Source organism: Zeus faber (assembly GCF_960531495.2).
Source record: "Zeus faber genome assembly, chromosome: 12".
NCBI classification, from domain to species: domain Eukaryota; kingdom Metazoa; phylum Chordata; class Actinopteri; order Zeiformes; family Zeidae; genus Zeus; species Zeus faber.
This window is the reverse complement of record NC_137196.1, coordinates 30694752-30720080: the sequence shown is the minus strand read 5'-3', so window position 1 is coordinate 30720080 and position 25329 is coordinate 30694752. Positions and strand designations below refer to the sequence as shown.

At 45.9% G+C, this 25329-nt stretch overlaps 1 protein-coding gene across 1 annotated transcript; it reads right to left on the bottom strand.

Annotated features, from left to right (window-relative positions):
• Nucleotides 1–155: 155 nt before the first annotated feature.
• wdr33 (WD repeat domain 33) lies at nucleotides 156–25329 on the bottom strand. Its single transcript, XM_080011323.1, has 21 exons — nucleotides 25179–25329; nucleotides 20962–21180; nucleotides 19573–19641; nucleotides 19071–19175; nucleotides 18853–18948; nucleotides 17603–17754; nucleotides 9371–9468; nucleotides 7624–7750; nucleotides 7306–7460; nucleotides 7137–7215; nucleotides 6880–6990; nucleotides 6319–6413; nucleotides 5996–6082; nucleotides 4894–5033; nucleotides 4604–4759; nucleotides 3857–4495; nucleotides 3660–3717; nucleotides 2968–3253; nucleotides 1638–1801; nucleotides 1355–1540; nucleotides 156–982 (listed from the first exon to the last, which is right to left on the bottom strand). The coding sequence occupies exons 2-21, from the start codon at nucleotides 21163–21165 to the stop codon at nucleotides 825–827; spliced, it is 3165 nt and encodes a 1054-aa protein (XP_079867449.1). The 5' UTR covers nucleotides 21166–21180; nucleotides 25179–25329; the 3' UTR covers nucleotides 156–824.

Genomic DNA, 25329 nt, shown 5'->3' with positions numbered 1-25329 from the left:
CAAAACAAACCAGCACGGTGTGTGTCGGGTGTGTGCATATAAACACAATTACTACTGTACTATTAATAGGTAGAATACAGGATAAAACAAGAGATACAAAACCTCTACGGAGCAGTGAAAAAAAAAACGAGGTCGAACGCAGTGAATTGTGTAAACTTTGCACAAACTCTATTATATAGTTGTATACAAAATGGACAGAAACAAAACCATCTGGAGACAAACTGTACATTTACAAAGAAAAGACTCGTTGCGAGGAACCCGCTGAGGAACCTCGGACCTCCTGCCGAGTTCAAATCCTCCCATTTGGAGCGGACGATTCTACTGTGGATTCCAGACGGTTCCTCTGGTGTGAGCAGGAATATTCACACTCTTATTCCATTTATGTTTTTTCCTGTTTGTATTAATTTTTTTTGTCCTTTTTTTTTTTTTTTTTTTAATCAGGATCTCCCTCTCTGCAGATTAACCCGTCACCAGGTTTGGTTTCCATCGCATGAGAGGTTGTTGGTTTGATTCCTGTTCAGCTCAAGAGTCCGGTCGGCCGACGAAAGCCAGCACACACACACACACACACACACACACACACACACACACACACACACACACACACACACACACACACACACACACACACACACACACACACACACACACACACACACACACACACACACACGTCGTACGCAGTCCAAAGTCTTTAGTCCGTTGGGGGGAAAAAAAAATATTCTAAATTTCACAGACGAGTCAGAGCTAACTGAGCGGGGGGGAACGGATCCAAACGGAACCAACAAATGGATTGTTCCACCCCGCCCCCTTTTCCTTGGTCACTACCGTCCGCGGCCGCCGCGGGGGGCTCCTCCTCTGGGGGGGCCTCCTCTTCTGGGGGGCAGGGGCCCCGCGCCTCCGCCCGGACCCCAGCCCCCCCGCCCCCCCCGCACCGGGGGGCCGTAGCCTCCGCCCTCCTCCCTCTGAGCGGGGGGGCGACCTGGAGCGGGGAAAGGACAAAGAGACGGGTCAGCGTTTCACGATCCGGAGCGATTCCTAAATATTGTAAACTAAGACAAACTAGAGAGGAAACATGAGGAAATGTATGTCGGGGTTAAAAAGCAGCTCTCGTGGAAGGTGAGTCCCACGCTCTGTTCTGAGTTAAAAAAAAAAAGAGTAAATATTGATTTGTGATGCGCTCGCTACTGATGATGTCACGTTGTGGACTGGAGTCTTTCCAGGAGGCAGCGAGCACAGGGACAAGCTGCCGCCGTCAACGTCTCGGCGCCGCATCGGCCGGAGAACCCGCCGCTTAATGCCGAGCCCCGGTTGTCACGGTAACAGTGATGAGGCGAAGCCCTGCCCTCCTCACCTCCGCCCTCGGGGCCGCCGCCGGGGGACTCTCGGTCCCGCGGGTCTCCGGTCCCCGGCCCGTCGTGCCAGGGCCGCTTGCGGGGGGGCAGCGACGCCATGTCCATGCCCTGCATGGAGGAAGGGCGCTCCCTGCTGGCCGGGGAGCCGTCGTGCAGCGTCTGGCCGTCGCGGTACGCGTCGTGACCTGGGGGGTCAAAGGTCAAATCTCAACACAACTCAGGGCTTTCACTCCGGCCGCATGGATGAAATATCCTTGGACAGAGACAGTTTTCCCTTCCTACCTCCGCCTCTAGGGGCCCCCCCCCCACGGGGCGGTCTACCTCGGCCCCCCCCGTCCCAGCCACGGCCCATGTCCTCTGGGCCCTCGAAGCTCTCCTCCTGGCCCCCATACTCCTCCTGGTAACCAACCCGGCCCCCGGGACGACCCGGGCCCCCGCCCCGGAACCTGGAACGCACGCACACGCACGCACACACACACACACACACACACACACACACGCTCAGCCTGGAGGTCCAGTGGGCGTCTGTGGTAGAGACTTAAACAGCGCCTACACCTGGCACTAACAGGTATCTTGGGTGATCTGATCACAAGTGGACAGCTCTAAGTACAGGTGTCAATCACTCAAAGCGGTTTGAGATCCCATCGCTCAGACCACATTGGGAGGTGGTCTGAGCCACATTGAAGGACCACCCACTCCACTGACGTCCTCTGAGTGAGTGGAAGTTCCTGCTTCGTTGCTAAAAACTGGATTTACTTTTTTTTCCTTTTTAGGAAACGGAGGAAAATAAATACACAAATAAAAACACACTGTTTTTATTTGTTGGCCCCGGACGGGCGGTGTAGAGCGGAGCTCGCCGCCCTCCGTCCTGATCCCAGAGGGACCTGGACGGTCCCTCAGCTGGGTTCAAAATATTTGTTTCATACAAGTAGAAAGTAACGAAAAACAAATACATCTCAAACAAAAACACAGGACACAGCATGTCAAGCGTCTGGAGGACAAAAAGGAACTCCCCTCCAGTTTTCTTGAGTTGACTTTACTTTTTTCCTTTTCCAAACGAGTAAAATGAAGGAAACAAAATAAATGTGATTTCCGTGAAGACCAGGAAGTGAGATCCGATCACAAATGGTTACTGAGACGCGTGTGGAGACGCAGACGTTCTTGGAGCTGTCCACTTGTGATCGAATCAACCGAGACGCGTGTCAAAGCCGGGTCTAAAGACCCGCTAACCGTGTTAGCTCAATGCATGGCTGCAGATGGGATCAGCTAGCCTAGCTCCTGTGAAATGAGGGTAACAAACCTTCCAGGGTTTTACAAACGATACATCCTGCGTCTTAAAGACGAGTTGAAATAAAACATGAAAACAAAGAGTTTGAAATGGAGTGACACGAGGAAACACAATGAACTATATTTTAAAAAGTACATTTACCCCCAAAACACAGGAGCTCCGCCCATCCTGCGTATTTAGGGTGTAAAGGACGTCTCCACCTTCTCAAGATGACTACGTTTAAATTACAAAAAGCTTTATCGATTTATTCTTCTCTCATTTCTAACTTTAACATTTTTCCCGTCATTTATTCACATTTGGGGGCTGAGATGTGAGGACACTGACCTGTCATCACGGTGACCTCTGAACTCTCCTCCGTCGCGGGAGAAGCGCTCCTCTCCGCCCCAGGTCCCGCCCCCGCCCCCCTGGTAGCCCTGGTTGGGGCCCGGCCTCCAGCCCTCGTCCCCCCGACCGTGGAAGTCCTGACCCCCCTCAAAGTCCTGCTGCCCTCGGCGGCCCTGCTGGTTATCCCCCCAGTAGCCCTGCTCTGGACCCCCGGGCCCCCCGGAGGGGGCCTGCCGGTCTGGAGGGGGCCCCATGTGGTGGTTGGGAGGTGGGCCCCTGGGATCTCCTGGGAAGAAAAACAACATCTGAATGAGTGGAGCAAGGCGCCAACACGGTGTAGGTCAGCAGGTGGAGCAAGGCACTAGAACATACTGAATGTCATAGTAGCAGTAGTAGCAGTAGTACCGGTGCAATGGTAAATGGCATATTTTTATAAAGCTCTTTACAGTGACACCTCACATTCACACATCGAAGGCAAGGAGCACAGCTGCTCATCAAGAACAGTTAGGGGTTCAGTGTCTTGCTCAAGGACACTTGCACGTGCTGCCAGGAGGAGCCGGGAATCGAACCAGGAACCCTGTGATGACTGGACGACCAGCTCTACCCCCTGAGCCCCCGTCGCCCCATGGTACCAGAACCACGCTGCTGGTACAGGGCTTCCCCCAGTCAGAGGAGCTGTGGTCGGGTCTTACCTTTGCCGTTGGGCCCCTGCTGCCCCATTCCATGCATCATTGGCCCCGAGTTCTGGCCCTGGAAGAGATTTAAGGAAATGTTTTTTGCAAACATCTAAAATACAACAAATAAGTTTTACACTGAAATGCAGCGAGGTCTTCATCCATGACATGTTTACATGTAGAGCCTTGAGCTTTTAAGGATGTTGGGAGTTTACCTGATGTTGCATGTAGGAGGGGGGGCCCTGCATGTTCCCTGGGGGGCCATGCATTCCCCCTGGGGGGCCATGCATTCCTCCAGGGGGCGGCCCCTGCATGTTGCCCATCCCATAATTGTTAGGCATGTTGCTGTGTGTCCTTGGGGGGGGGGCCATCATGTTCCCCTGTGGGCCCATCATGTTTCCCTGAGGCGGGGGTCCCTGAGAATCCCTGGGACCCATTCCTCGAGGTGGGGGTCCTATCATTCCACCAGGACCGGGGGGACCCTGCATCCCTCTGGGTCCTGGGGGCATGCCGTGAGGCCCCTGAGGGCCCATGTTCCTGTGGGGTCCCGGGTGTCTCTGCATGCCCTGCGGTCCGTGCATGTCTGGGGGGCCCATCATATTCTGAGGTGGCCCCTGGTGAGGCGGGGGTCCGGACGGAGGACCCATCTGTCCTGGGGGCATGAAGGGAGGCTGCATGGGGGGCCCCATGTTGTGGGGCATTTGCTGGGGTGGCATGTTCTGCGGGAAGCCCTGGGGTGGCGGGGCCCCCATGGGGCCCCCAGGGCCAGGGAAGGGAGGCATGGCCCCTGGCCCTGAAGGGGGGGGCATGCTCCCATCTGGATTCATCTGGTTCACACGGTCCATCTTCATTTGCTGCAACAACAGAGACATCAGAACCAGAGAGAGTGTGTGTGTGTGTGTGTGTGTGTGTGTGTGTGTGTGTGTGTGTGTGTGTGTGTGTGTGTGTGTGTGTGTGTGTACCTCCAGCAGCAGGGGGTTGGTGTACTTCAGCGCTGCCATCTCCTGCTCCATCTCCGCTGCACTTTTCTTCTTCCCGTCATTCTTCTGCTCCACCTTCCGCTCCTTGGGAAGTTCTCCTCCAGGGGGCATGGCAGGAACCCTGTTCTCCGCCCAGGCCTGGAAGGAGGGAGGTGGGGGGGTGTTGTTTATCTTTGTCGGGCTGAAGTAATCGATGTTTCCAGAAGCCGTGATGCCGCCCAAAGCGCTGCCGGACACTGACTGGGATGAAAATGTGTTTTGGGTGTGGTCACCTGCTGGAACTGGGCGGGGATGGGCTTGGCGTACGGCACCTTCTTCTGAGGAACCTTCTTCATGTCCTTGGACATCACCTCCTCCATGCCCCAGTCCAGGCCGGGAATGGAGAGCTCCACCTCGGCTGCCAACTCCTTCCCTGAGGACGGAGGTGGGATCAGTAAGACCTGCACCGTCGAGCTCAACACCGACTGAGCATTGGAGAAGTAAACATCGTCATCCTCAATAGGTGGAGTATTTACGAAATGAAGATCAATTCAATGTTTCGGAACATTCAGCTGCAGAGTTCTGAGACTTCCATGTGGCGCTGTAAACACTGCAGACGTCCTAAAAAACTAAATCATAAACTGGAATCTAAAAATATTCTCAAAAATATGAATCGACAAAACAACAAACATAACTGGGTGTTCATCACGCATCAAATCCCCTGTTTAACCATCAAACAAATGAACTTATCTCTGTTATCACAACTGAGCAAACGTGAGGTCCCAGTCCCACAGCACCACCACCCCCACCCTCACTAACACCACCACCCGACTGTCCGCGTGTGTTGCCTCCCTTGGCGATAGGGGAAGCAACAAATTCGAGCAGCTTTTGCAAGATGGCGCCGCAGGGCTTTAGGGTTGTCGTCCCATCGGCCTGGGAAGCAGTTTCCCTGCTCTGTGGACCCCCCCACCCGGGGCCACGCCCACTTCCTCCAGGTCACCCTCTTCATTGCCTCCTCCCACAGAGCTGGATAAGGAGACGTGGCATCTTACCCACAACCCCTCTATGTTGATGAGTAAAGGCCCAAATGTTTCTTGCAATTGGTCTGTATTAATGTGAGAGATAACTGATGACAGAACAGTAAAAAAACAACAACAACAATGGAAATGTAGAAGTCAGACAGTTATATGATCTAAAAGTGTTGGTGGATTTTCTTTCCATTGCTGAAAGTCTGGTGTAGCCAAAGCCGTAACTAGTGACAAGTGGAAAATCAACCCTGCTGTAAAGGAAGTTTCCAACAGCCAGAAAAATAAATAAAACAAACAAATGACTGGTTGTCATTACCATGTGTACTACTATAGGAAATCACTTACATCGTATTTGAATTATATTTACCGCTTTGTTCCTGCTCCATGGCGACTTTCAGCTGCTCTGGGATTCCCATGCCAGGGATGGACGCTGTGCTGTTCATCTCCATGTCATCTGGAAAAGACAAAAATTAGTCCGACTGTTCTTTACCACAGTTAGTCTGACTGTTCTTTACCACAGTTACAGTCCGACTGTTCTTTATCAGTTACAGGCCGACCGTTCTTTACCACGGTTACAGTCCGACTGTTCTTTACCACGGTTACAGTCCGACTGTTCTTTACCACGGTTACAGTCTGGCTGTTCTTTACCAGTTTTCTAGCGTGACCTCTGACCTCTCTCCCTCCACTCACCATACTCCACCCCATCCTCCGCCATCCCCGGCAGCAGGTTCAGGTTGTAGCGGTCTCTCATCTTATCTCCTGGTCGGTTCCTGGTCCAGAACTTACTGCACAACACACACGCACACACACACGAAGTCCGAAAACAATTTAATTATCAGTTTCTGCTGAAATTATTGAGAACTATTGAACCCTGTGAAGCATTTATCTAAACAGAGAATGATGGTGAGTGGTGTTGGTGTCTCTGGTGGGAGTTGTTTGATGGTGCGCAGTGCTGGTGTTTACTTGGTGGGCAGTGAACATACACCACCTAAATTGGGTGGTGTATGTTCACTGCCTGTTGTTTGGCATTGTTGCAGGGTGTTTGGGAGGTGTTACCGGTGAGTTGTTTTCGGGGGAAAAAAATTGCAGAGTGTTGCATGGTGGGTGGTGTTTGGGAGGTGTTGCATGGTGGGCGGTGATTGAGTGGTGTTACCTGGCAGATAATGTTTAGGTGGTGTTACATGGTGGGTGGCGTTTGGGGGAGAAAGTGGGAGAGTTCTCTCTCATGTCGTGGTATTTGGGCGGTGTTACCTGGTGTGGTCGTTGGAGCCGGAGCACAGGATGTGGCCCAGCGGATGCCAGGCCAGGCTCCAGATCATCCCCTCGTGGGCCATCTCCATTCCTCCCACTTCCTTCTCCACCCTGAAGAACAGGAAGTGACATGACAGGCAGCAGTGAGGGCTTAGTTATAGAAACATAACAGTGATGCACCGACACCTATTTCTCTGCCAACACCAGCATCGATCGGATCCGTTCGCGTGGGTTTTTTGGGGGGTTGCCATGGTTACCCGGTGTGCCAGAAGAGCAGGGAGCCATCGGATCCTCCGCTGGCGAACAGGCCTTCGTGGACGGGGTGCCAGGCCACAGCTGCACAACAACACACAAACACCTCCTGGTTACATGATGCAGACACCAGGGACTTTCATCACTGCACCTCCTTTCACAACAACACTGCACCTGTCGCCTCCTTCTTGTGGCCTCGGAACACCTGAAGCTCCTCCTTTAGGTTGCGGATGTCGAACAGTTTGCAGAGGTGGTCACGTGATGCCGTCAGCAGCCAGTTACCATTCAGGTTCCACTTCACCTCCATCACCGTGTTTTTATGAGCGTGGCTGAGAGAGAGGGGAAAGGAGATAGGTAAGGAGCAGAGAGTCATCTTATTTGATCACCTTTCAGCGGTGAACACGTGGAAGTACAAGACATTCAACCATGTCAGGAAGACGATAAAGTATCTGATGATGTCATCAGATGGTGATGTCATCGCTGGCTACTCACAGCGTGGCCAGGCTCTGTCCGGTCTTGGGGTCCCAGAACTTGATGGGCTGCTGGCTGTCCTTGCTGCCTGAGACCACCAGGCCTTTGGTGGGGTGCCAGTCCACACACTTGACGTCCGCACCGTGCCCTGAACACACACACACACACACACACAGACTGCAGTGTGTGTGGATGACATGCACACTCCCTCCCTTTTAACTGATGGATACTTTAGTGATCCCTGAATGAAGATGTGACAGCAGCTCAGGTCACAAAACAAAAGTAGACGATAAAATGTCTGACTACAAGGTTATTCCATGACTTTGAGGCCTAATATAATGCACATGGAGACACCAGTTCATTTCAGACCAAAGAAACTTTTCTTCATTATTCTGCTGTATTTGGGTGTGTAATCATTTCTGCTTCAGGGTTCACCCACTTAGGCTCAGATATCTACGTAAAACCAGGTTGAACTGCAGTATCACAGAACATCGCTAATATCACCCTCTGGTGTCTGTGATTATATGTCGACCACTCTGTTCTAATGATCCATTCCTCTCCTCAGACAAAGGGCTGGAACAGATCCAAGTGGCGTCAGGTCACCACGAGGGCTGGATCCTCCCCCACCAATAAGGAGCCATTCAATCCCATCTCCATGAGACGGCACAAAATACACTTCTACACCCAGTGTGCACTTTATTATGTACACCTGTTCAACCCAACGTAACCTGATGCACCAGCTCTGCACAAATTCTACTTTTCTAAAGTTTAGAATGTTCAGTTTTAGTTGGCATAGTTGGAAATGTGTAAATTCAATGATAAGTTTATGATTTGAGGTCATAGTTAAATGTGGTGTACTGAACTACATTAAATTGAGGTGTTTTAAATTTTTGTCCTCCCTATTGACATACATGAGGGAGACAGAATATAAAAAAAAAACCTCTGAATATAATGCAGCTCATACACCACCACCAACTATGACCTTGATGCTAAAACATATGGAATGCACACCTCTTCTATGACAGCGTATAAACACCCTTAGCAGGCAACAGAAAGCAAAATCTGTGGTTGAGCTTGATAAGTGGCTTGTAAAAGAAATACCTATAAAAAGGGGGCACATTCAAAGGGCATCAAGGGTGGACATCAAGGGGCAGGCGCTTGCCTGTGTCCCCACTGTCCTGTGCCGCATCAACTGGAAGTTTTTGTTTAAATATTCAAATTGTAAATAATAAATCCTGTAATTCCGTAACGGAGTCTGTAAAGGTGTACCTCATGAAGTGCTCATTGAGTTTATATCAATATATTGACATTGTAAACATAAGGAAAATGACTACCACCTTTTCAGTTTTACCATCTGACGTGCGTATTAACAGAAATATTCATTCAACAAAATTCGGCCCAATGAAATGAATTCATTTGCGAATGTGGTGGAATTTCACGAAAGGACGGCTGCTAAACAAAGTATCGAAACTACAATTTTCAAATAGCTTCAGAAATTGAAACCATATAATTGAATGGTCAGGGAGCATCGTCTTATTTCCTATTTCACCTGGATCTAGTCACCGCTCCTCTGAAATTCGAGCAAACTTAATCTGTGTACCTGGATCGGCAAGCACCGGCCCCGCCCTCAACCAGGTCCCCAGGAGTATGTCAACTCCAGTTTGTAAATGTTTGGGCACAGAAAAGGGGAAGTCCTTCTCTAACTGTATTTCATGTCCTTCTCTAACTGTATTTCATGTGCAGCGGGTGGAGGCAGACAGGGACGTACCTCGGAGGATCCTCTCCTCGTGGCAGCGCAGGAAGTCCCAGATCCGCACGGTTCCGTCGTCGGAGCAAGTGGCAAATTTATTATCCGTGGGTGAGAAACTGAAGACAGGCAGGGAAAGGCAAGGAGGGAGAGGGAGACAGATCAACAACCGGCCCCCAGAGACCTCCGCCCAGACGCTTCAACACCAACATCAGACTTTATTAAAAGCTTCCAGTGATGTTAAAATGTCACACTGTGATACACAATTCCAGGCAGACTTAAGTGGCCATAATGAGGACATTGTGTAATAGCCTCTACAGATTCCAACTGAGGTTTGTCACATCCAACTGTAAGTATTATGTGAGTGTTATTTCAGACCTAAACTTTTTTAACCTATAAAACCTCCTAATGTTTCAGACCCCATTGTGAGAAATTCCAAGTCACATGGCATACATTCCTTTACAGATTTATTACTGGATCGTAAATGCAGATAAATAGAAACAGCCAATAAGAACTTTGGTCCAGCGAGGGTCTCATGGACGACTGTTCAACACGGACCTCATCCAGCCCAAATATCAGAGCTAAAGGCCGACCTCTGTGAACTGGTCTCTGCTGAAAGAGGTTCTACCTTCTCCACCACGGACCTCCGCCTCAATCTGGATCTGAGGAGCAGATCCTACTCCTCTACCTTTTCAACTTAATTCTTCAACGGCGCAAACACTTGCTCATCTGGTTAGCTAGACTACTTCCTGGTAGCCTAATAGTGTAAGAATCGAATAGTCTAAAGGTCAGTAGGTCAACGGTCTACATTCTACTGGTCTTAAGGTCTGCAGTCTACAGGTAAATATTAGCATCATGTGACCAGTGCAGGCAGGCATCTGGTTGCTACGGTAATGTTAAGCCAGCCTTTGGCATGCTGAACTGACTCTAACCAAAAGTTCTTCTAAACCAGTGGCCTGGGGGCCACATCCAGCCCTGTAGGATAACTTAATGTGGACTGCTAAATCCTGTTATGGTCCTAGAACTTTCCTTTGGTAATGAGACTGACCAGACCTCATGCTACAAGGCCAGTTCCTGCCTCCCGTAGAATCTTGGTTCATAGTGTTTTCATGTTTTACTCGAAAATCACCTTTGATATACAGACAGAAAGTATGCAGTGGCTGCTGTCAACAATCAATATTAACAAATGTAACTGTGTGTTTTTGCAATAATAACAATAATAAAAAAAAAAAACTACCAACACAACAGGCTTGGTGAGCACACCCTGGATCGCCCATTACATCTGCTGGGCTTCCAAGTCGTAACGGAGCTATCGGGGTAAAGTGAAGGGAAGTGAAATCTGCTTCTATATACAGAAAGGTTGGTGTACAGATGTCACAGTGTTAAAGAAATAACGCAGCCCTCACTTAAAGACCCTTTTCATTGACCGCAAAAAGTTGTATTCACTGCAGGAGGGTTCCTCGTTCATTCTGGTTGATGTTTACGTCCAACCAGTTTACGGCTGGCCAGATAATAAACGTGGACCACAAGCATCCAGATTCCCTGTTCGTTGTTCTTGGGGACTTTAACAGAGCGAACATCAGCCATGAACTGCCAAAAATACAGACAGGACAGAAACATAACGGACCATTGCGACACCATATTAAACTAACGCTGCTTCATCTTCTCTCAATTTACGGGCAGAAGCCTGCTGAGCCTGTGGTCAAGACTGTGATGAGATGGACGAACGAGACAAGGCTGGAGTTACAGGCCTGCTTCGGCCGCACTGATTGGAGTGTTTTTGAAGCTGCTGCTACAGACCTGAAGAAATTCACTGACACTGTGACATGATACATCTGTTTTTGTGAGGACATGTGTGCGCAGACTTAACTTTCTGCACATACAAAAACAATAGTCCTTGGTTTACAGCAAAACTCAGGTCAGCTTTGTTCGGGCCAAGGAGGAGGCTTACAGAAGTGGGGACAGGATCCTGTACAACCAGAGCAGAAACACACTGACAAAGGAGATCAGAGTAGCAGAGAGGTGCTACACTGAAAAGCTGAAAAACAGGTTCTCAGCCAACGACCACACATCAGTGTGGAGAGGCCTGCAGGTCATCACCAACTAGAGACCATCCCCCACACTGTAGAGAACCATGAACTGGCTGACAACCTGAATGTGTTTTACTGCAGGTTTGATAAACCCACTTTCACACTCTCCAACTCCTTCACACAAACTGCCACCCCTTCAACCCTTCCCATTGAACCCCCACCTACACTCAGGATCTGTGAAGAGGGTGTGAGTCAGCTCTCCCAGAGACAGGAGACCAGGTAGGCACCAGGCCCAGACGGCGTGTCACTCTCCTGCCTGAAAGTCTGTGCTGACCAGCTGGCCCCCCCATCTTCACCCAGATCTTCAACAGATCACTGGAGCTGTGTGCAGTACCCTCCTGCTTCAAATGCTCCACAATCATCCCAGTCCCCAATTAACCCTCTGTCACAGGATTAAATGACGACAGGCCTATCGCCCTGATGTCAGTGGTCATGAAATCCTTCGAGACTGGTGTTTGCCCCCTGCAGGACATCACAGGCCCCCTGAAGTTTGCCTACCGGGCAAACAGGTCACTGGATGACGGAGTCAACATGGGACTGCACTACATCCTGAAACACTCCTCAGGGTCATACGCAAGGCTCCTGTTTGTGGACATCAGTTTGGCGTTCAAGAGTAAGCAGCTGAGGCTGTTGAAAATCAAGTCCAGCAACCGGATAATGAGCACTGGTGCCCCCCCGCCCACCAACGCATGCTCCCCCTTCTGCTTTTCTTCCTCTACACAAATGACCGCACCTTAGGAGAACCCTCTTTTAGACTCCTGAAGTTTGCAGACGACACAACGGTCATCGGCCTCATCCAGGATGGTGCAAGTCTGCATTCAGACGAGAGGTTGAACATCAGTCGACCCATTAATTGGCAGATATTTGCGCATTTTGAGATGATCGGCATCGGCCGATGCCTGCACTCACGAGGCTGATGAACAAAAAATGTCTGCAGAGTACTACTGTCGAAAATATAGATTTTTCTATACATACATTGATTATTTTAAAGGGTTTCAATACTAATGTGCCACACTACAGATATAGTGGTAGCAGCTGCTTCCTCACTCCTTTCTCCCACAGCGAGTCACACACCTCGCTGCAGCGCCCACATAGCCCCGCCTCATCTTACTTACTGGTTGTCTTTAGTCTCAATCACTCCGGTTTGTTATGGTGTTACTCATGAAAGATGGCGAGTGCAAAGCCTACGCAACTGGTTTTGAAAGTTAACAAAAAACTGCAAAGTATTTGCATTTGAGGCAAAATGTGAAGCAAATTCAGACAATTTGAGCTGATTTTTTTTCCCCTCCTCCAGACAGCGCTGTGTTGTGCGTGCGTTCCTGTGTCGAGTTTTTACTTTAGATCTATTTATTTTTGCGTGTTTCCTTGTCAACTTGTGGTAAACTATTTTCCTTAACATTACACTGTTCTTTTTAGTTTCAGTTCCGTAAGGAAACGGAGCGCACAGCGGGCGCAGGTCACGGGTGCCCGTGGAAATCCGCAACTACGACGCCCATTTATGCATAAAGACATAAAATTGGCACCAAGTGCAGGTGGTGCTGGCCTGTGTGTCCCCACTGTCCTGTGCCATGACAACTGGATGTTTTTGTGTAAACACTTTACTTGTAAATAGTACATCCTGCACTTCTGTAACGGGAAGACTATTTCCGGACCAGACTTTAATATGACGGTTTATTATTTTTTTTTATGGTTTTGAATAATTTTTCATTCATAAGTTTGTTTTTACAAAGTTTCATTTTTTGATTACCTGTGGACATTCATTTAGTTGATACATTTATTTAAAATAAGCGAACTGCAGAGAAAATGGTGACAAAAACATTATGGTTAAATAAATATTCATTTAAGTTCAGCAATTCTGTGTCGCATTTGTTATTATTAAATTGCTGTACTTATTCAGATGGAAAAAAAAACAAAAAAAAACATGATATCTGCATTATATCTGACACCCTGCTCTGTAGATATCGGCACCGCCATTGAAAAACCCATATCGGTCGACCACTACTCAACAGCACTGCGTCTGCTGTAGAAACCTACAGGATTCTGGGATCCACAATCTCCCAAGACCTAAAGTGGGCGTCCAACACAGACAATCATCAAAGGAGACCAGCAGAGGATGTACTTCCTGCACCAGCTCAAGAAGTTCAATCAGCCTCAGTCTGTTCTCTGCACATCCATCCCTGTCTGGTTTGGATCGGCCACCAAACAAGACAGGAACAGACTCAAACGGAGAGTCAGGACTGAGGAAAACAAATACTTGGAGCCGACCTTCCCTCCATCCAGGACTTCTACATGAGCAGAGTCAGGAAACGCGCAGGCAACCTCTCAGACCCATCACACCCTGGAGACAACCTGTTGCAACTCCTCCCCTCGGGAAGGCGCTACAGAGCACTGCACGCTAAAACAAGCAGACACAAGAAGCTTCAGTCAGAAACAGTCCCCGTGCAATAAACCTGTACCACCACCACTCACTGTACCTACAATCCTAAATACGCTGTATATAGTGAATACACGCATATACTGTCATGTCCACCTACCTCATGTATATTAGTAACCTGTTAATCATTCCATATTTATTCCAGTATCTTTGCATCATTTTCATTTGTTACGAATTTAATTGTTTATATATATATATATATATATATATATATATATATATACACACACATACACACACACACACACACACTCTTTATATACATCTCTACATAGTGGTTCAATGTTTGTTTACCTTTGTAGCCTTATTTTATCTGTCTTTTCTGTGTAAGTACATTGAGAGCAAGGACAAAACCAGAGTCAAATTCCTTGTATGTGTACAAACAAAGCTGATTCTGATATAGTTGATTCTGAAAAGCCAAAATTGAATTGGATTTTGATTGTTTTACCCATAAAACTGAAATACCCCAAGGATTTTTGACATTCTGACAATTGACTAAAATCCCAATTTATTTTACAGGCCTTGTTTTTTTTCCTGGATTAGTCTCTTAACTCAACGAGCAGAAATAAACTTCTGCTTATCCAACAAAAAGCCGCCCAACGGCAGAAAGACCAAACTAATACACAGCAACAACAAATTCAGATACAATATCTGAAGGGGACGTAATAATAATTTACTGTGAATCCACTTATTTTATTCCTCCATCGACACAACGTGGACTTCAGGTAATGTTAAGGTCACACTCAACTCGCAGAACAGGTACGTCTTCACCCCCCAGCGGGAGACAGGACTCGGTCGCAGAGACCAGTCCTGTCATGCCATCGTCCAAGTTACACTGTCCAGACCTGGGGTTTAAACGTGTCTTGGGTGATGCAGTCTGTGTTCAGCTCTACATCAGGTTTGGACACACCCAAGATGCATTGCAATCCAATCACTCAGGACAGATGTGGAGGTGGTCAGGGACACACGGAGGTCAGGGAGACAACGAGTTTTAGGGACGCATGCGTCCTTGACCTTCTGATGAGGTCATGGACACATGAGGTCAGGGATACATGAGATCAGGAACACATGAAGTCAAGGATGCATGGAGATTAGGGACACATGGAGGTCAGGGTCGGATGATGGTCAGGAACACATGAGATGAGGGACGCATGGAGGTCAGGGAGGCATGTAGTTCAGGGTTGTATGGTGGTCAGGGACACATGGAGGTCAGGGCTGCATGTATTTAGACTGAACACCATGTTCCCTGGCGGCAGTGAAGAAGTACTGATCATTCCTCTTCTCTAGCCATTTGGCAGAGCGAGCACAAATTAGTATTCCTTTATTTAGAGCACGGTCCCTGGTCTAATAAATACATTTGCATACTAAGCAGGGAGGTGACATCAGATCACAAGCGGTCAAACAACTGCTGGATCTAAATTAGGAATTACGGAATTGTTCCGTAATCAATTCATCACTAGTTATAAACTCTTTGTTCTGACCACATTTAAACAACAGCGCCCTCTGCTGTTCTGTCAGCGTCACAAAAGCAGGCGCAAAGCACGTCAAGACCTGACAAACACACCAAGAACTAAAAAACCCAGGAATGACAAGTGTCTTGGCATCAGATTGGCCCATGAACCCACTATTTCTTCACGTGACAACTTCCATGAAGCAAACACTCCTTAAAGATGGTAAACATTGCACATTTGGTTAAAAAGGGGACAAAAAAACGTAAAAAAGAAAAACCAAAAACGAAACAGTGTAGTAAGTTGAATGGTATGCAGTACCGTTGGCACAATTTCTGCCACAGATCAGCAGATCTCAGAATGGATCAGATCCAGATGAACTGCACATGAAGCAGTGATGTGTTTGTCATCCCCATAAAATATTATAATAAATGCATTTAAAGCGTCGTGTTCATCTGCTCTGGTGGTCAAAGTCATTTGCAGCAGTGGAAGAAGTACGCAGACGGAAGTACAAATACCCTGACACAAAATGCATCCAATTAAAGTCAAAGTCTCACGTTGGCATTTATAACTTAAAGTATGTAAGTACCTCAGCACTTCAATTCTTAAAAGTAAAAGTACTTGTCACATCTAGAGTCCTGATATGACAAGCCAATAAAACAGGACATTGCTATCTGTCTGGGTGCCCTTGATTTTTGAAATATTCATATAAATCCATTAAAAACAAAAACAAAGTAATGACACCCTGTTAAGAATGTATTAACAGTCAGTCTCTGAAACTGAGTATTTAAGTACAGATACTAGAAAAATGTGCTTAAGCACAATGAAAAAGTACTTGTACCTCGTTACTTTGCCACAGTGGTAGTTTGTAATATGGCAGCAGCAGCTCCTGTACAATGAAGCTGTGCCAATGAGCCGACCAAGCAGCTAAGAAGCTTTGTGATCGCAGCCTTCCACTACAAAAGGTCTTTTTTCCCCCCAACATCACAGTGGTGAATTTCCCACAGTTTAAATATGAACATCTGCCGGAACAAAGTCTCCTTTCACACCTAAACTCAAAAAAAACATTTACAACCCCACAAGAAATTTCAGGCGATACCTTTTAATCGTTAGACTAGAAAAGTGTCTCACAACGTGACGATACTGCTGCAACGATTATAAGGAACCAACGTCACCGCCCTGAATCTACTGTGTGTGTGTGTGTGTGTGTGTGTGTGTGTGTGTGTGTGTGTGTGTGTGTGTGTGTGTGTTTGTGTGTGAGACAGAGAGAGAGAGAGAAAGAGAGGGACCAGTCTGTGTGTTTGCAAGCTGGACGTCCATGGGGAGTGGAGCCATCTTAATTATGACATGTCCTCATCGCAAGTTTTGAGCAGATCACAAGGTCACGTGTTTTTGTCCAAATTTAAGGGGGATTTTTAACCGACGTGAGAAATGCTGTGAATTGGGCGAGTTTTTTTCGCCAGCTGCGTCGAGGAAAATGAGCGGTTCTAGCGGAACTGTTATGTTGTCATCTTCACCGTCAGAAAACGGCTCTTCTGCAACAGGTAGACATGTAAGATCACAACTTGAAGACAATTCAATTGTTAATCTCTGTTATTTGTGTGACAATTTATCATCAACTAAACTGTTTACACGGTGATCACCCTAACCAGGCGGTGCGGATCCACACTCCATGGTCCGCAACGCTTCAATTATCCGTTGCTATGGCAAACGGTTCAGATAGAATTCTCTTGAGTTCAGTCTCATCAGTGATGTTAAAACACCCGAAGACAATCATTAACATTCTAACAGTGCAGGTTAACTATGGGTTTGGTTGTCATGGTGATGATGATAAAACCCTGATAATCCATCTTTATTAGAGAAGACCTCTTATCCACTTTATTGTACGGTTCTAAAACCTTCAACTCATCTTTATTGGTTGCTTTTGAATCCCTGGCACTTTATTGGTCAGAATGTCGCTCAGACTGCATCGCACTGGGGCGTTTAACTTAAAACCAGATAGATCACTTTATTCAAAAAGAGCGTGGAAAATAATAATAATAATAATTGGAATAATAATAATAACAGCCACAGAAAACAGATCGCTGCAGTGTTGCTACACACTTACATCTGTCAGTATTCAAGCACAAAAACAGAGAAACACAGAACACCGCCCCCCTTGGTCTGGCCCCAGTACTGCAGCAGCAGTGACAGTAAATCAATTGTAATACCAATAATAATAATAATAACAATAACAATAATACGATTCAATGATACTACTAGTGATGGGTTAGATATAGACCTGGCTTCTCTAATGGCCTCCTTGTGAGCCTGGAACATCTTGACGTTGTTCATGTTGGACTGCCAGTACTTGACGTAGCCGCCGTGGTCCGCTGTCAACATCCACATGTCATTATGAGACCATGTCATCGCACGCACCGGACTGTCGTGGGCCTGGGACAGGAAACAGACAGGAAGTATACCACGTTAGACAGGAAGTACACCACATTAGAACAGAAGTACACCACATTGGAACAAAAGTACACCACATTGGAACAAAAGTACACCACATTAGAACAGAAGTACACCACAATAGACAGTAAGGACACTTGGGCGATCGTGCAAAGTTCCATAAAAGGTAATGGTCTCCTCGTTCCAGAAGTGCAGGACTTATTATTTACAAATAAAGTATTTACACAGAAACATCCAGCGTTTACTAAATTAAGTCCCATAGCAACGGAAAGAAATGGGGAGATGTGTGTGAGACGGCAGGGGACACTGGGGAACCACTGTTTTTTATGGAATGGGACGGTCCCTTAACTCAGTTGTGTTTAAATTTTTTGTTTCGTACTTGTTGGAACAGAAACGTAAATAAATAGATGTAATAAAAAAAAAAATATATATATATATTAAAAAAAAACGTTACGGGAGTCGGGAACTTGCACCGCTGTCTAGAGGGGAAATAAAAAATAAATTAAAAAAACTCCACTCCAATTCTCTGAGTTGGGTTTTTCATTTTCCATACAAGTAAGAAACCAAGCAAACAAATCAATATAAATCTTTCTCCATGAATATAATATATAAATCTTTCTCAGCCCTGCCCTCTCCCTCCGCTCCACTTTCAGAACACAAACTGCACTTATGCCCTTTCAATGCTTGTATTTAAAAAATAAGAAAATTGTCATGAATGTCAATTTGCGGTGCGATTTGCGGTGAAATCTGTGATCGACCCCATCGATCACAGATTTCACCGCAAATCTGTCTAAACGGAAGGACACCACATTAGAAAGGAAGTGCACCACATTAGAAAGGAAGTGCACCACATTAGAAAGGAAGTGCACCACATTAGAAAGGAAGTGCACCACATTAGACAGGAAGTGCACCACATTAGACAGGAAGTGCACCACATTAGACAGTAGGTGCACCACATTAGACAGGAAGTACACCACATTAGACAGGAAGTACACCACATTAGAAAGGAGGCCCAACACAGTAGATAGGAGGTACACCACGGTAAGACAGGAAGTAGGTACGAGCTGTGTGGACACTCACCTGTAGGATTGTCTCAAAGTTGAATGTCAAGCCATTCCAGAGCGTGAACTCTCCGCTGGACGCTCCAGTGACCAGGCGCCGACCCTCAGGAGTCCACTGGAAGGACGCAAAAACAAACATCAGGAAATATAAGAGCAAAATTAAAAAATTACAGATGATAAAAATGATGACTGATGATAAAAACTAACAGTTAGTTGATAGTAGGTAAAGTGACTCACCCTGATGACAAAGACGGGACACTTGACCTTGTTGGTGGAGGTTCGGACGAACTTGGTGGTGACTGCGTTCATGGGGTTGCTCAGCATCCCGATGGGCGGGACGAGCTGCACGAGAGGCCGTCATTTCAATCCAGTTACTGATCCATTCCCAGCGAATTCCAACAATAGCTCCCTATCTTATAAATATGATCTCTGCAGGTTTCAGCCTATTATATGTCAGACTTGGAAGATATTTTAAAGCTGGTTTTAGAAAAATAAACAACAATTCTCTATGGAATATTGATGCTATAAAGCTGAATTTACTACAGCCTTGCTCGATGTTCACCAAAAAGTACCCATTTTGACTCACAAATGCATTCAAACTTCAAATATTTTGTCTTGCCTTTTTTGAGGCACGAGCATCATGTCCAATACCGGGGGGTTATTTTGCCAATAATAACCAGCCGGTTGTACATTACCCCTTTCTTATGTAACATATACATCCTATGCAACATATACTTACATCATTGTAACATCCAGCATCAGGTTGGATTGCTCTGAAATCTCGATGGTCTCTCTGCCAAACGCGGTTCTACAGAGGAACGGCAAACAGAAGGTTCACACTTGAGAGAAAACTGATATCACAGTAAAAGCCATCAGAGTTGAAGTTTTTGTGATAAACATCGATCAGCCATAACATTAAAACCAGTGACAGCTGAAGTAAAAAAAAAAAAAAAAAGTCATAGTCAAAGTCATAAAATTGCTCATCTCGTTCCAATGGCACCAGTCAAGGGGTGTTATATATTATTCAGAATCAGAAATACTTTAATAATCCCAGGGGGAAATTACTTTTGTTACAGCTCCAAATCTACATACAACATATTTACATACAACATAATAATTATTAAGAAACATATTTATATATAAATATATATCTATATAAACATATCTATATACACATGGTAAAGTGTAAAATGTGCAGTTAAAATGTGCAAAAAGAAGAAGGTGCAGAAGTGGAAGTCTGTGTTTTGAGGTCAGGTTACAGAGAGGAGGTGTCTGACTATGTCTGACTATTATTTTATATATAGTGATATATATATATATATATATATATATATATATATGAGGCAGCAGGTGAAGAGTCAGTTGTTGAAGTTGATGTGTTGAAGCAGCGTAAGGATCTGAGCCACTTTGACAAGGAGCACATTGTGATGCTGGACGACTGGGTCAGAGCATCTCCACAAGCACAGCTCTTGTGGCTGTTTCCGCTCTGCAGTGGTTACTACCAAAAGTGCTACAAGGAAGGACGACCGGTGAACCGGCGACAGGATCACGGGGCCCAAGGCTCATTGATGCAGGTGGGGAGTGAAGTCTCGCTCGTCTGGTTGGATCCTACAGAAGAACTACTGCAGCACAAAGTGTTGAAACAGTGAATGGTGCTATGATAGAAAGGTGTAGAACACACAGTGCATGGCAGCTTGCTGCGTATGGGAGCTCACAGTGTCCATGCTGACCCCTGTCCACCCCTGAAAGCACCTACAACGGACATGTGAGCGTCACAACTGGACCATGGAGCAATGGAAGAAGGTGGTGGTCTGATGAATCACCTTTTCCTCTACATCATGTGGATGGGTGGGGTTAGGCTCCGATCCAATGGAGCATCTGTGGGATGTGCTGGAACAAGCCTGACCCATAGGGGCCCCAGCTCCAACTTTCAGGACTTAAAGGATCTGCTGCTAATGTTTTGGTGCCAGATACCACAGGACAGCTTCAGAGACTGATAGAGTCCATGCCTCCACACCTCAGAGCTGTTTTGACATCACGAGGCTACACAATATTTGTGGTTATTGGTGGTGGATTTAATGTTGTGCCTGATCGGTGTATATAAATAGTGATCCATAGCCTGGTGTACCTCCAGGTATCTGATGACCGAGGGGTTGTAGTCGATGGTCTTGCGGTTGACAGCCTTCCTCATGCGCTTGCCGTCGAAGGTGAGCTGCTGCATGGCCTGCTGCTGCGCGAAGTCTGGCCGCTTGTAGAAGACCTGGCGTGGCGCCTGGTGCTGGAACCGCGGCATGTGGAAGAACCGCGGCGGGGAGCCGATGTCCGTCGCCATGGCGACGCACGGAGTCTACGGGGGGGGGGGGGGGGGGGGGCAGGGTTAGGAAACCTGTCAGAGGTTCAAATGAATATGATTTCTAATGCGGTCTAAAATGTTTGGATGACTTTTCTAGTAGTATTTTAAATTCGCAATTTAAAGAAGCCACAGCAACTTGGGATATTTCTGCTAACAAGATGATTGTCCTATATTCAGATGGTGACATTGCTCAGATCTAGTAGCAGTTATTATCTATTATCTAGTATGAGTTATGGGAAATTGGTAAAAATAATATCTACAAAAAAAGGTAATATAAATCTCAAAAAACACGGAATCACTGATACGATCCAATTCTATTGTTTAAATTTCTGAACTGTTATTATTATAATTTTATTATATTAATATTATATTATAATATTATTGATATTTTGTTTGGAGGTCAGTGAACTCAATGTAAACTCATAAATGATTGTGTGTTCAGGAAAATCAACTGTCTACTGCAATAGGTCTACATGTATAGAAGATATATAGACAAAATTAACACCCTCAAATCACCATTAAATTTAAGTCACCTCCAAAGAAGTTTAAATATGTGTACTGAAATTAAGATATTGAGATACAATGTGTGAGTTGGGGATCCTTGTATACAGATTTTGCAGTCAGAGCACAGCTGAAGGACACAACCCATAATACCCAAAAGAACCATCAGCACGTAAGATTCACATTTGGTTAGTGAAGTTATAACACTCAATGTTACTTATCTTGTTTTGTGTGCCGAGGGAGAAAAACCAAACATAAATTGTGACTCGGTATAACAGCAGTAATACCATTAAACCACAGCATGAAGACATCATGGAGTCTGTCACTGAAAGCAGCAGGTGATATTACACAACATTCCACCAAGGACTCACACATTGTACTTTGAAGTTGTCAAACATCATGTCAGACAGAAAGGTCTGACATCAACATTAACATCTGAAAGCTGATAATACTCCCAACACGTGTCGCCATGAAGGGTTTGATGCTTAGACTGATTTCCTGGATGTGTTCTGTGCTCCATGGTTGGTGATCGGAGCCATATTCTCAATAAGACCAAGCAGAACACTTTGCAAATCAGTTTAAACCCGACACTGGGCCACCAAAGGGTTAAATTAAGAAGTGTGCAACATGAAGCACAACAAAACAAACATTAAATGTGTGGCATTGTCTCTCCCTGAAACGATCAATTTTCTGGCAACGAATCAGTTTATCAACAAAAGTGGTAGTTTTTTTTTTTTTTACCTGAACCGTATTTTTTGATCGCTGGGAGTCAACTCTGGTGACCGGCGCCAGAACCGCTTTTATTGATTCAGTTTTGAGAGAAATGCTTCAGCCGACTACGTAGAACGGGGCAATCTCTTGGTTTGATATCCTCTGATGGAAAAATAAGACTTGTGTTAAAAACACCCGTTCCCTTTTAATCAGAGTGTGTGGTCAATGTGAAATGCTCAAACCAGTCAGAATGAGACCGATCAAGAAGATCAATCCATCGATCAGTGCGCTTACAAGCACTTGAAGGAAATATCTCAGATATTGCAACTGTCATGTAAACACTTTACTCTGATTTACCATGTGCACTTTTGGTGGAAAATTGAGAGCGTTTTTTATGTTGAGCTTGATGAGGGAGATAAACATAGATTTTTGGACAAGCGCAAGAACCGAAATGGGGAAATATTGAAGAACGTGTCCGAGAAGATCGTAGACAGAGGATCTCCCTGGACAATAGAACCAGTACTTCCTGTCAATAACAGGCTACAACGCTTGCTGTGTCAACTCATGTCAATGCACCGAGTGACACTTTCTAATGTCGTACAACACAGCCAGCGTAGGAGAATCAAACAGTCTGCGATTGGATCAAAGCAAACATCTGTTTCAAAACAATTTCATTGTCCCAGGAAAAAGTCTCTTGGTAAAATCCACGGCAGTGTGAGATGGAAGTAGGTCATTTGTGGTGTTCAGAGGCGGTAAAAAAAACACATAGGAAGGAAACCGTGGACTTGAACCCCATCGCAGTAGCATGGAAGAAACATGTGATGCTTCCCGATGTCAACAAATTGACTTTACGGCTTTTGACACTATTAGAATCACGCCAGCGGCATCTTTGCAGGTCACAGTTAAAGACACTTCTCTAAATTCAGCATCAAGGTCCCATCAATAAACTCAAGGGACTCATTTGTTCTGAGCCAGACTCGTTCTGAACCTTTTGTCTTCAACAACCATTTATTTAAAGAGATGCAGTGTATATCCAATAGGAATACAGATAAACCCTGACTGCCCACAGGCACTGATGAACAGTAAATCATCTCACGTTTATTAGGAATATTTGCCGCAGACGTCATCTGACAGTGAAAACAAGATAAAACGTGTAATAGATGGCTCCCTCTGTTACCGATTCTCTAGATACCTGTGCAACTGAGAATGACGAAATGTCACGTCAATTCCAGGCCACATGACCACAGGTGTCTGGTCTTGAATACGCAAAGTGTTGCAGAGGACAATTTTTGCAGAGGACCAAATTTTTGTATTCACACTGATCTTAATTCAAATTAACGTGACCAGTTCCAGTTGGAGAAACACCAACCACCTGTGACCTAACAAACAGTAAATCAGTGTTTTCCAACCATAAAAAATAAATAATGGGAATTCTGCTTGTGTTGCCATATTAAAAATTATTTGCAAGTCTGCACCGATTCATCGTTTCGAGCCGGAAAACCTGCTCTGCGTTCAAAATAAGATCAAATTCAGATTGTAAGAGAACTATCAGGAGGCAGTTACATTTTCACTGATTAACAGGATAGCCGTGTGTTATCGCAGAATTACACCAGACATGGTGCAAGGAAAGGTGCCAGTTGGAGGCAGGTTTGCCCCAGGGACTTTTAGCAAGCATCACTTATTTAAAGATCGCAAAACATTTCTAAAAATACCAATACAGTAAAAATACTAGGAGTAATGGTAATTAAATAGCAGGGAATATGTCAACTCCCTGGAAACAATTGATCAAATCACTGTATTAAGTAATTTCATTAAAGGTTTGTGATAAGAAACTAGAAAACAGGGTTGAAGTGTTCCAATGTAAACACATTTAACTTTAGTTAGGCCATAATGGCCTAACTTGTAGTCTAACTCAAAAAGGGTGACTATAAAAGGATGAAGAACAGAAGAAAGGATGAGTCCTTTTCAAACAAAACATACAAAACACAGACGCAAACCACATTGACCACTGCAGTCTGCAGTGCATGTGCACCTCAGTGCCATAGGTTACTGTACAAGGGGGAGAGTCACACCATTGCTATGAAATCATTATCCTTGTTATTGTTGTTCCTACGATTGATTTTATTGTGATGCCACATTACTACCTCACCAGACTACACATGGATATACTTCTACAATATGCCTAAACACATTTAATATAGCAGTTTATTAACAGTGCCACTGCATATTATTACTAAACGCTATTAGTACTTTGCAGTAGTGTATCCCCCACCTGTCCATGGCGGGCTCCCTAGTCAGCATAGTGCCCCATGTTAACTTGTTTGTGTACATATCCTTTTTTTATACTTTATTTATGTCTCCACTTGCACCCCGGAATTAATTAAGTGTAATTCTACCTTAAGACAATTGTGATGAACCGGGATATTTCATATAAAACATCCTCTCTGTTTGCAGTGCTTTGGCAGCATGAGGCTAACTAGCAGGAGGCTAAAGCGTGAGAAGGCCTCATCCTGGTTAGCCCGTGTGGCTAACGTTAGCTGGCTGCGGTTAAAACACAGGAAGACGGTTAAGCTGACCCCGGGTACCAGCAGCTGGTCGAACAACATACACCGGGTTAGGAGGGTTTTATTGCGGCCGGGGCTCAGCTATGGAGCCCGGTTAAACAAACGCGGTGGTCTTTATTCACTGTCCGTCCGGTGTGTTGTTGTGCTCGGGCTCACGGGGTTAAATGGCGGCAGGGTCGGACGCGCTCACGAACGCGGCGCCGCTAGAAAACTCACCGACACAATCCTCTGCAGAGACTAGTTATCTAGACATCCATTAACTAATAAGCGACTGGTTCTTCCGACCGCACCATCTTGTGGAGAACCACCCGCTAGAGACGCGCCACACGGAGGCTACGGCGAGCTTCAACCCGCTCTGCCGCTCCGC

Excerpts from the sequence above, each read along its gene's own strand:
- wdr33 (XM_080011323.1), bottom strand. The coding sequence starts at position 21,165 with ATGGCGACGGACATCGGCTCCCCGCCGCGGTTCTTCCACATGCCGCGG. Across the intron at positions 9,469-17,602 it reads GAGGCCATTAGAGAAGCCAG|TTTCTCACCCACGGATAATA; the intron begins GTCTATATCTAA and ends GCCTGTCTTCAG. Across the intron at positions 4,760-4,893 it reads TCCCCGCCCAGTTCCAGCAG|GCCTGGGCGGAGAACAGGGT; the intron begins GTGACCACACCC and ends CCCTCCTTCCAG.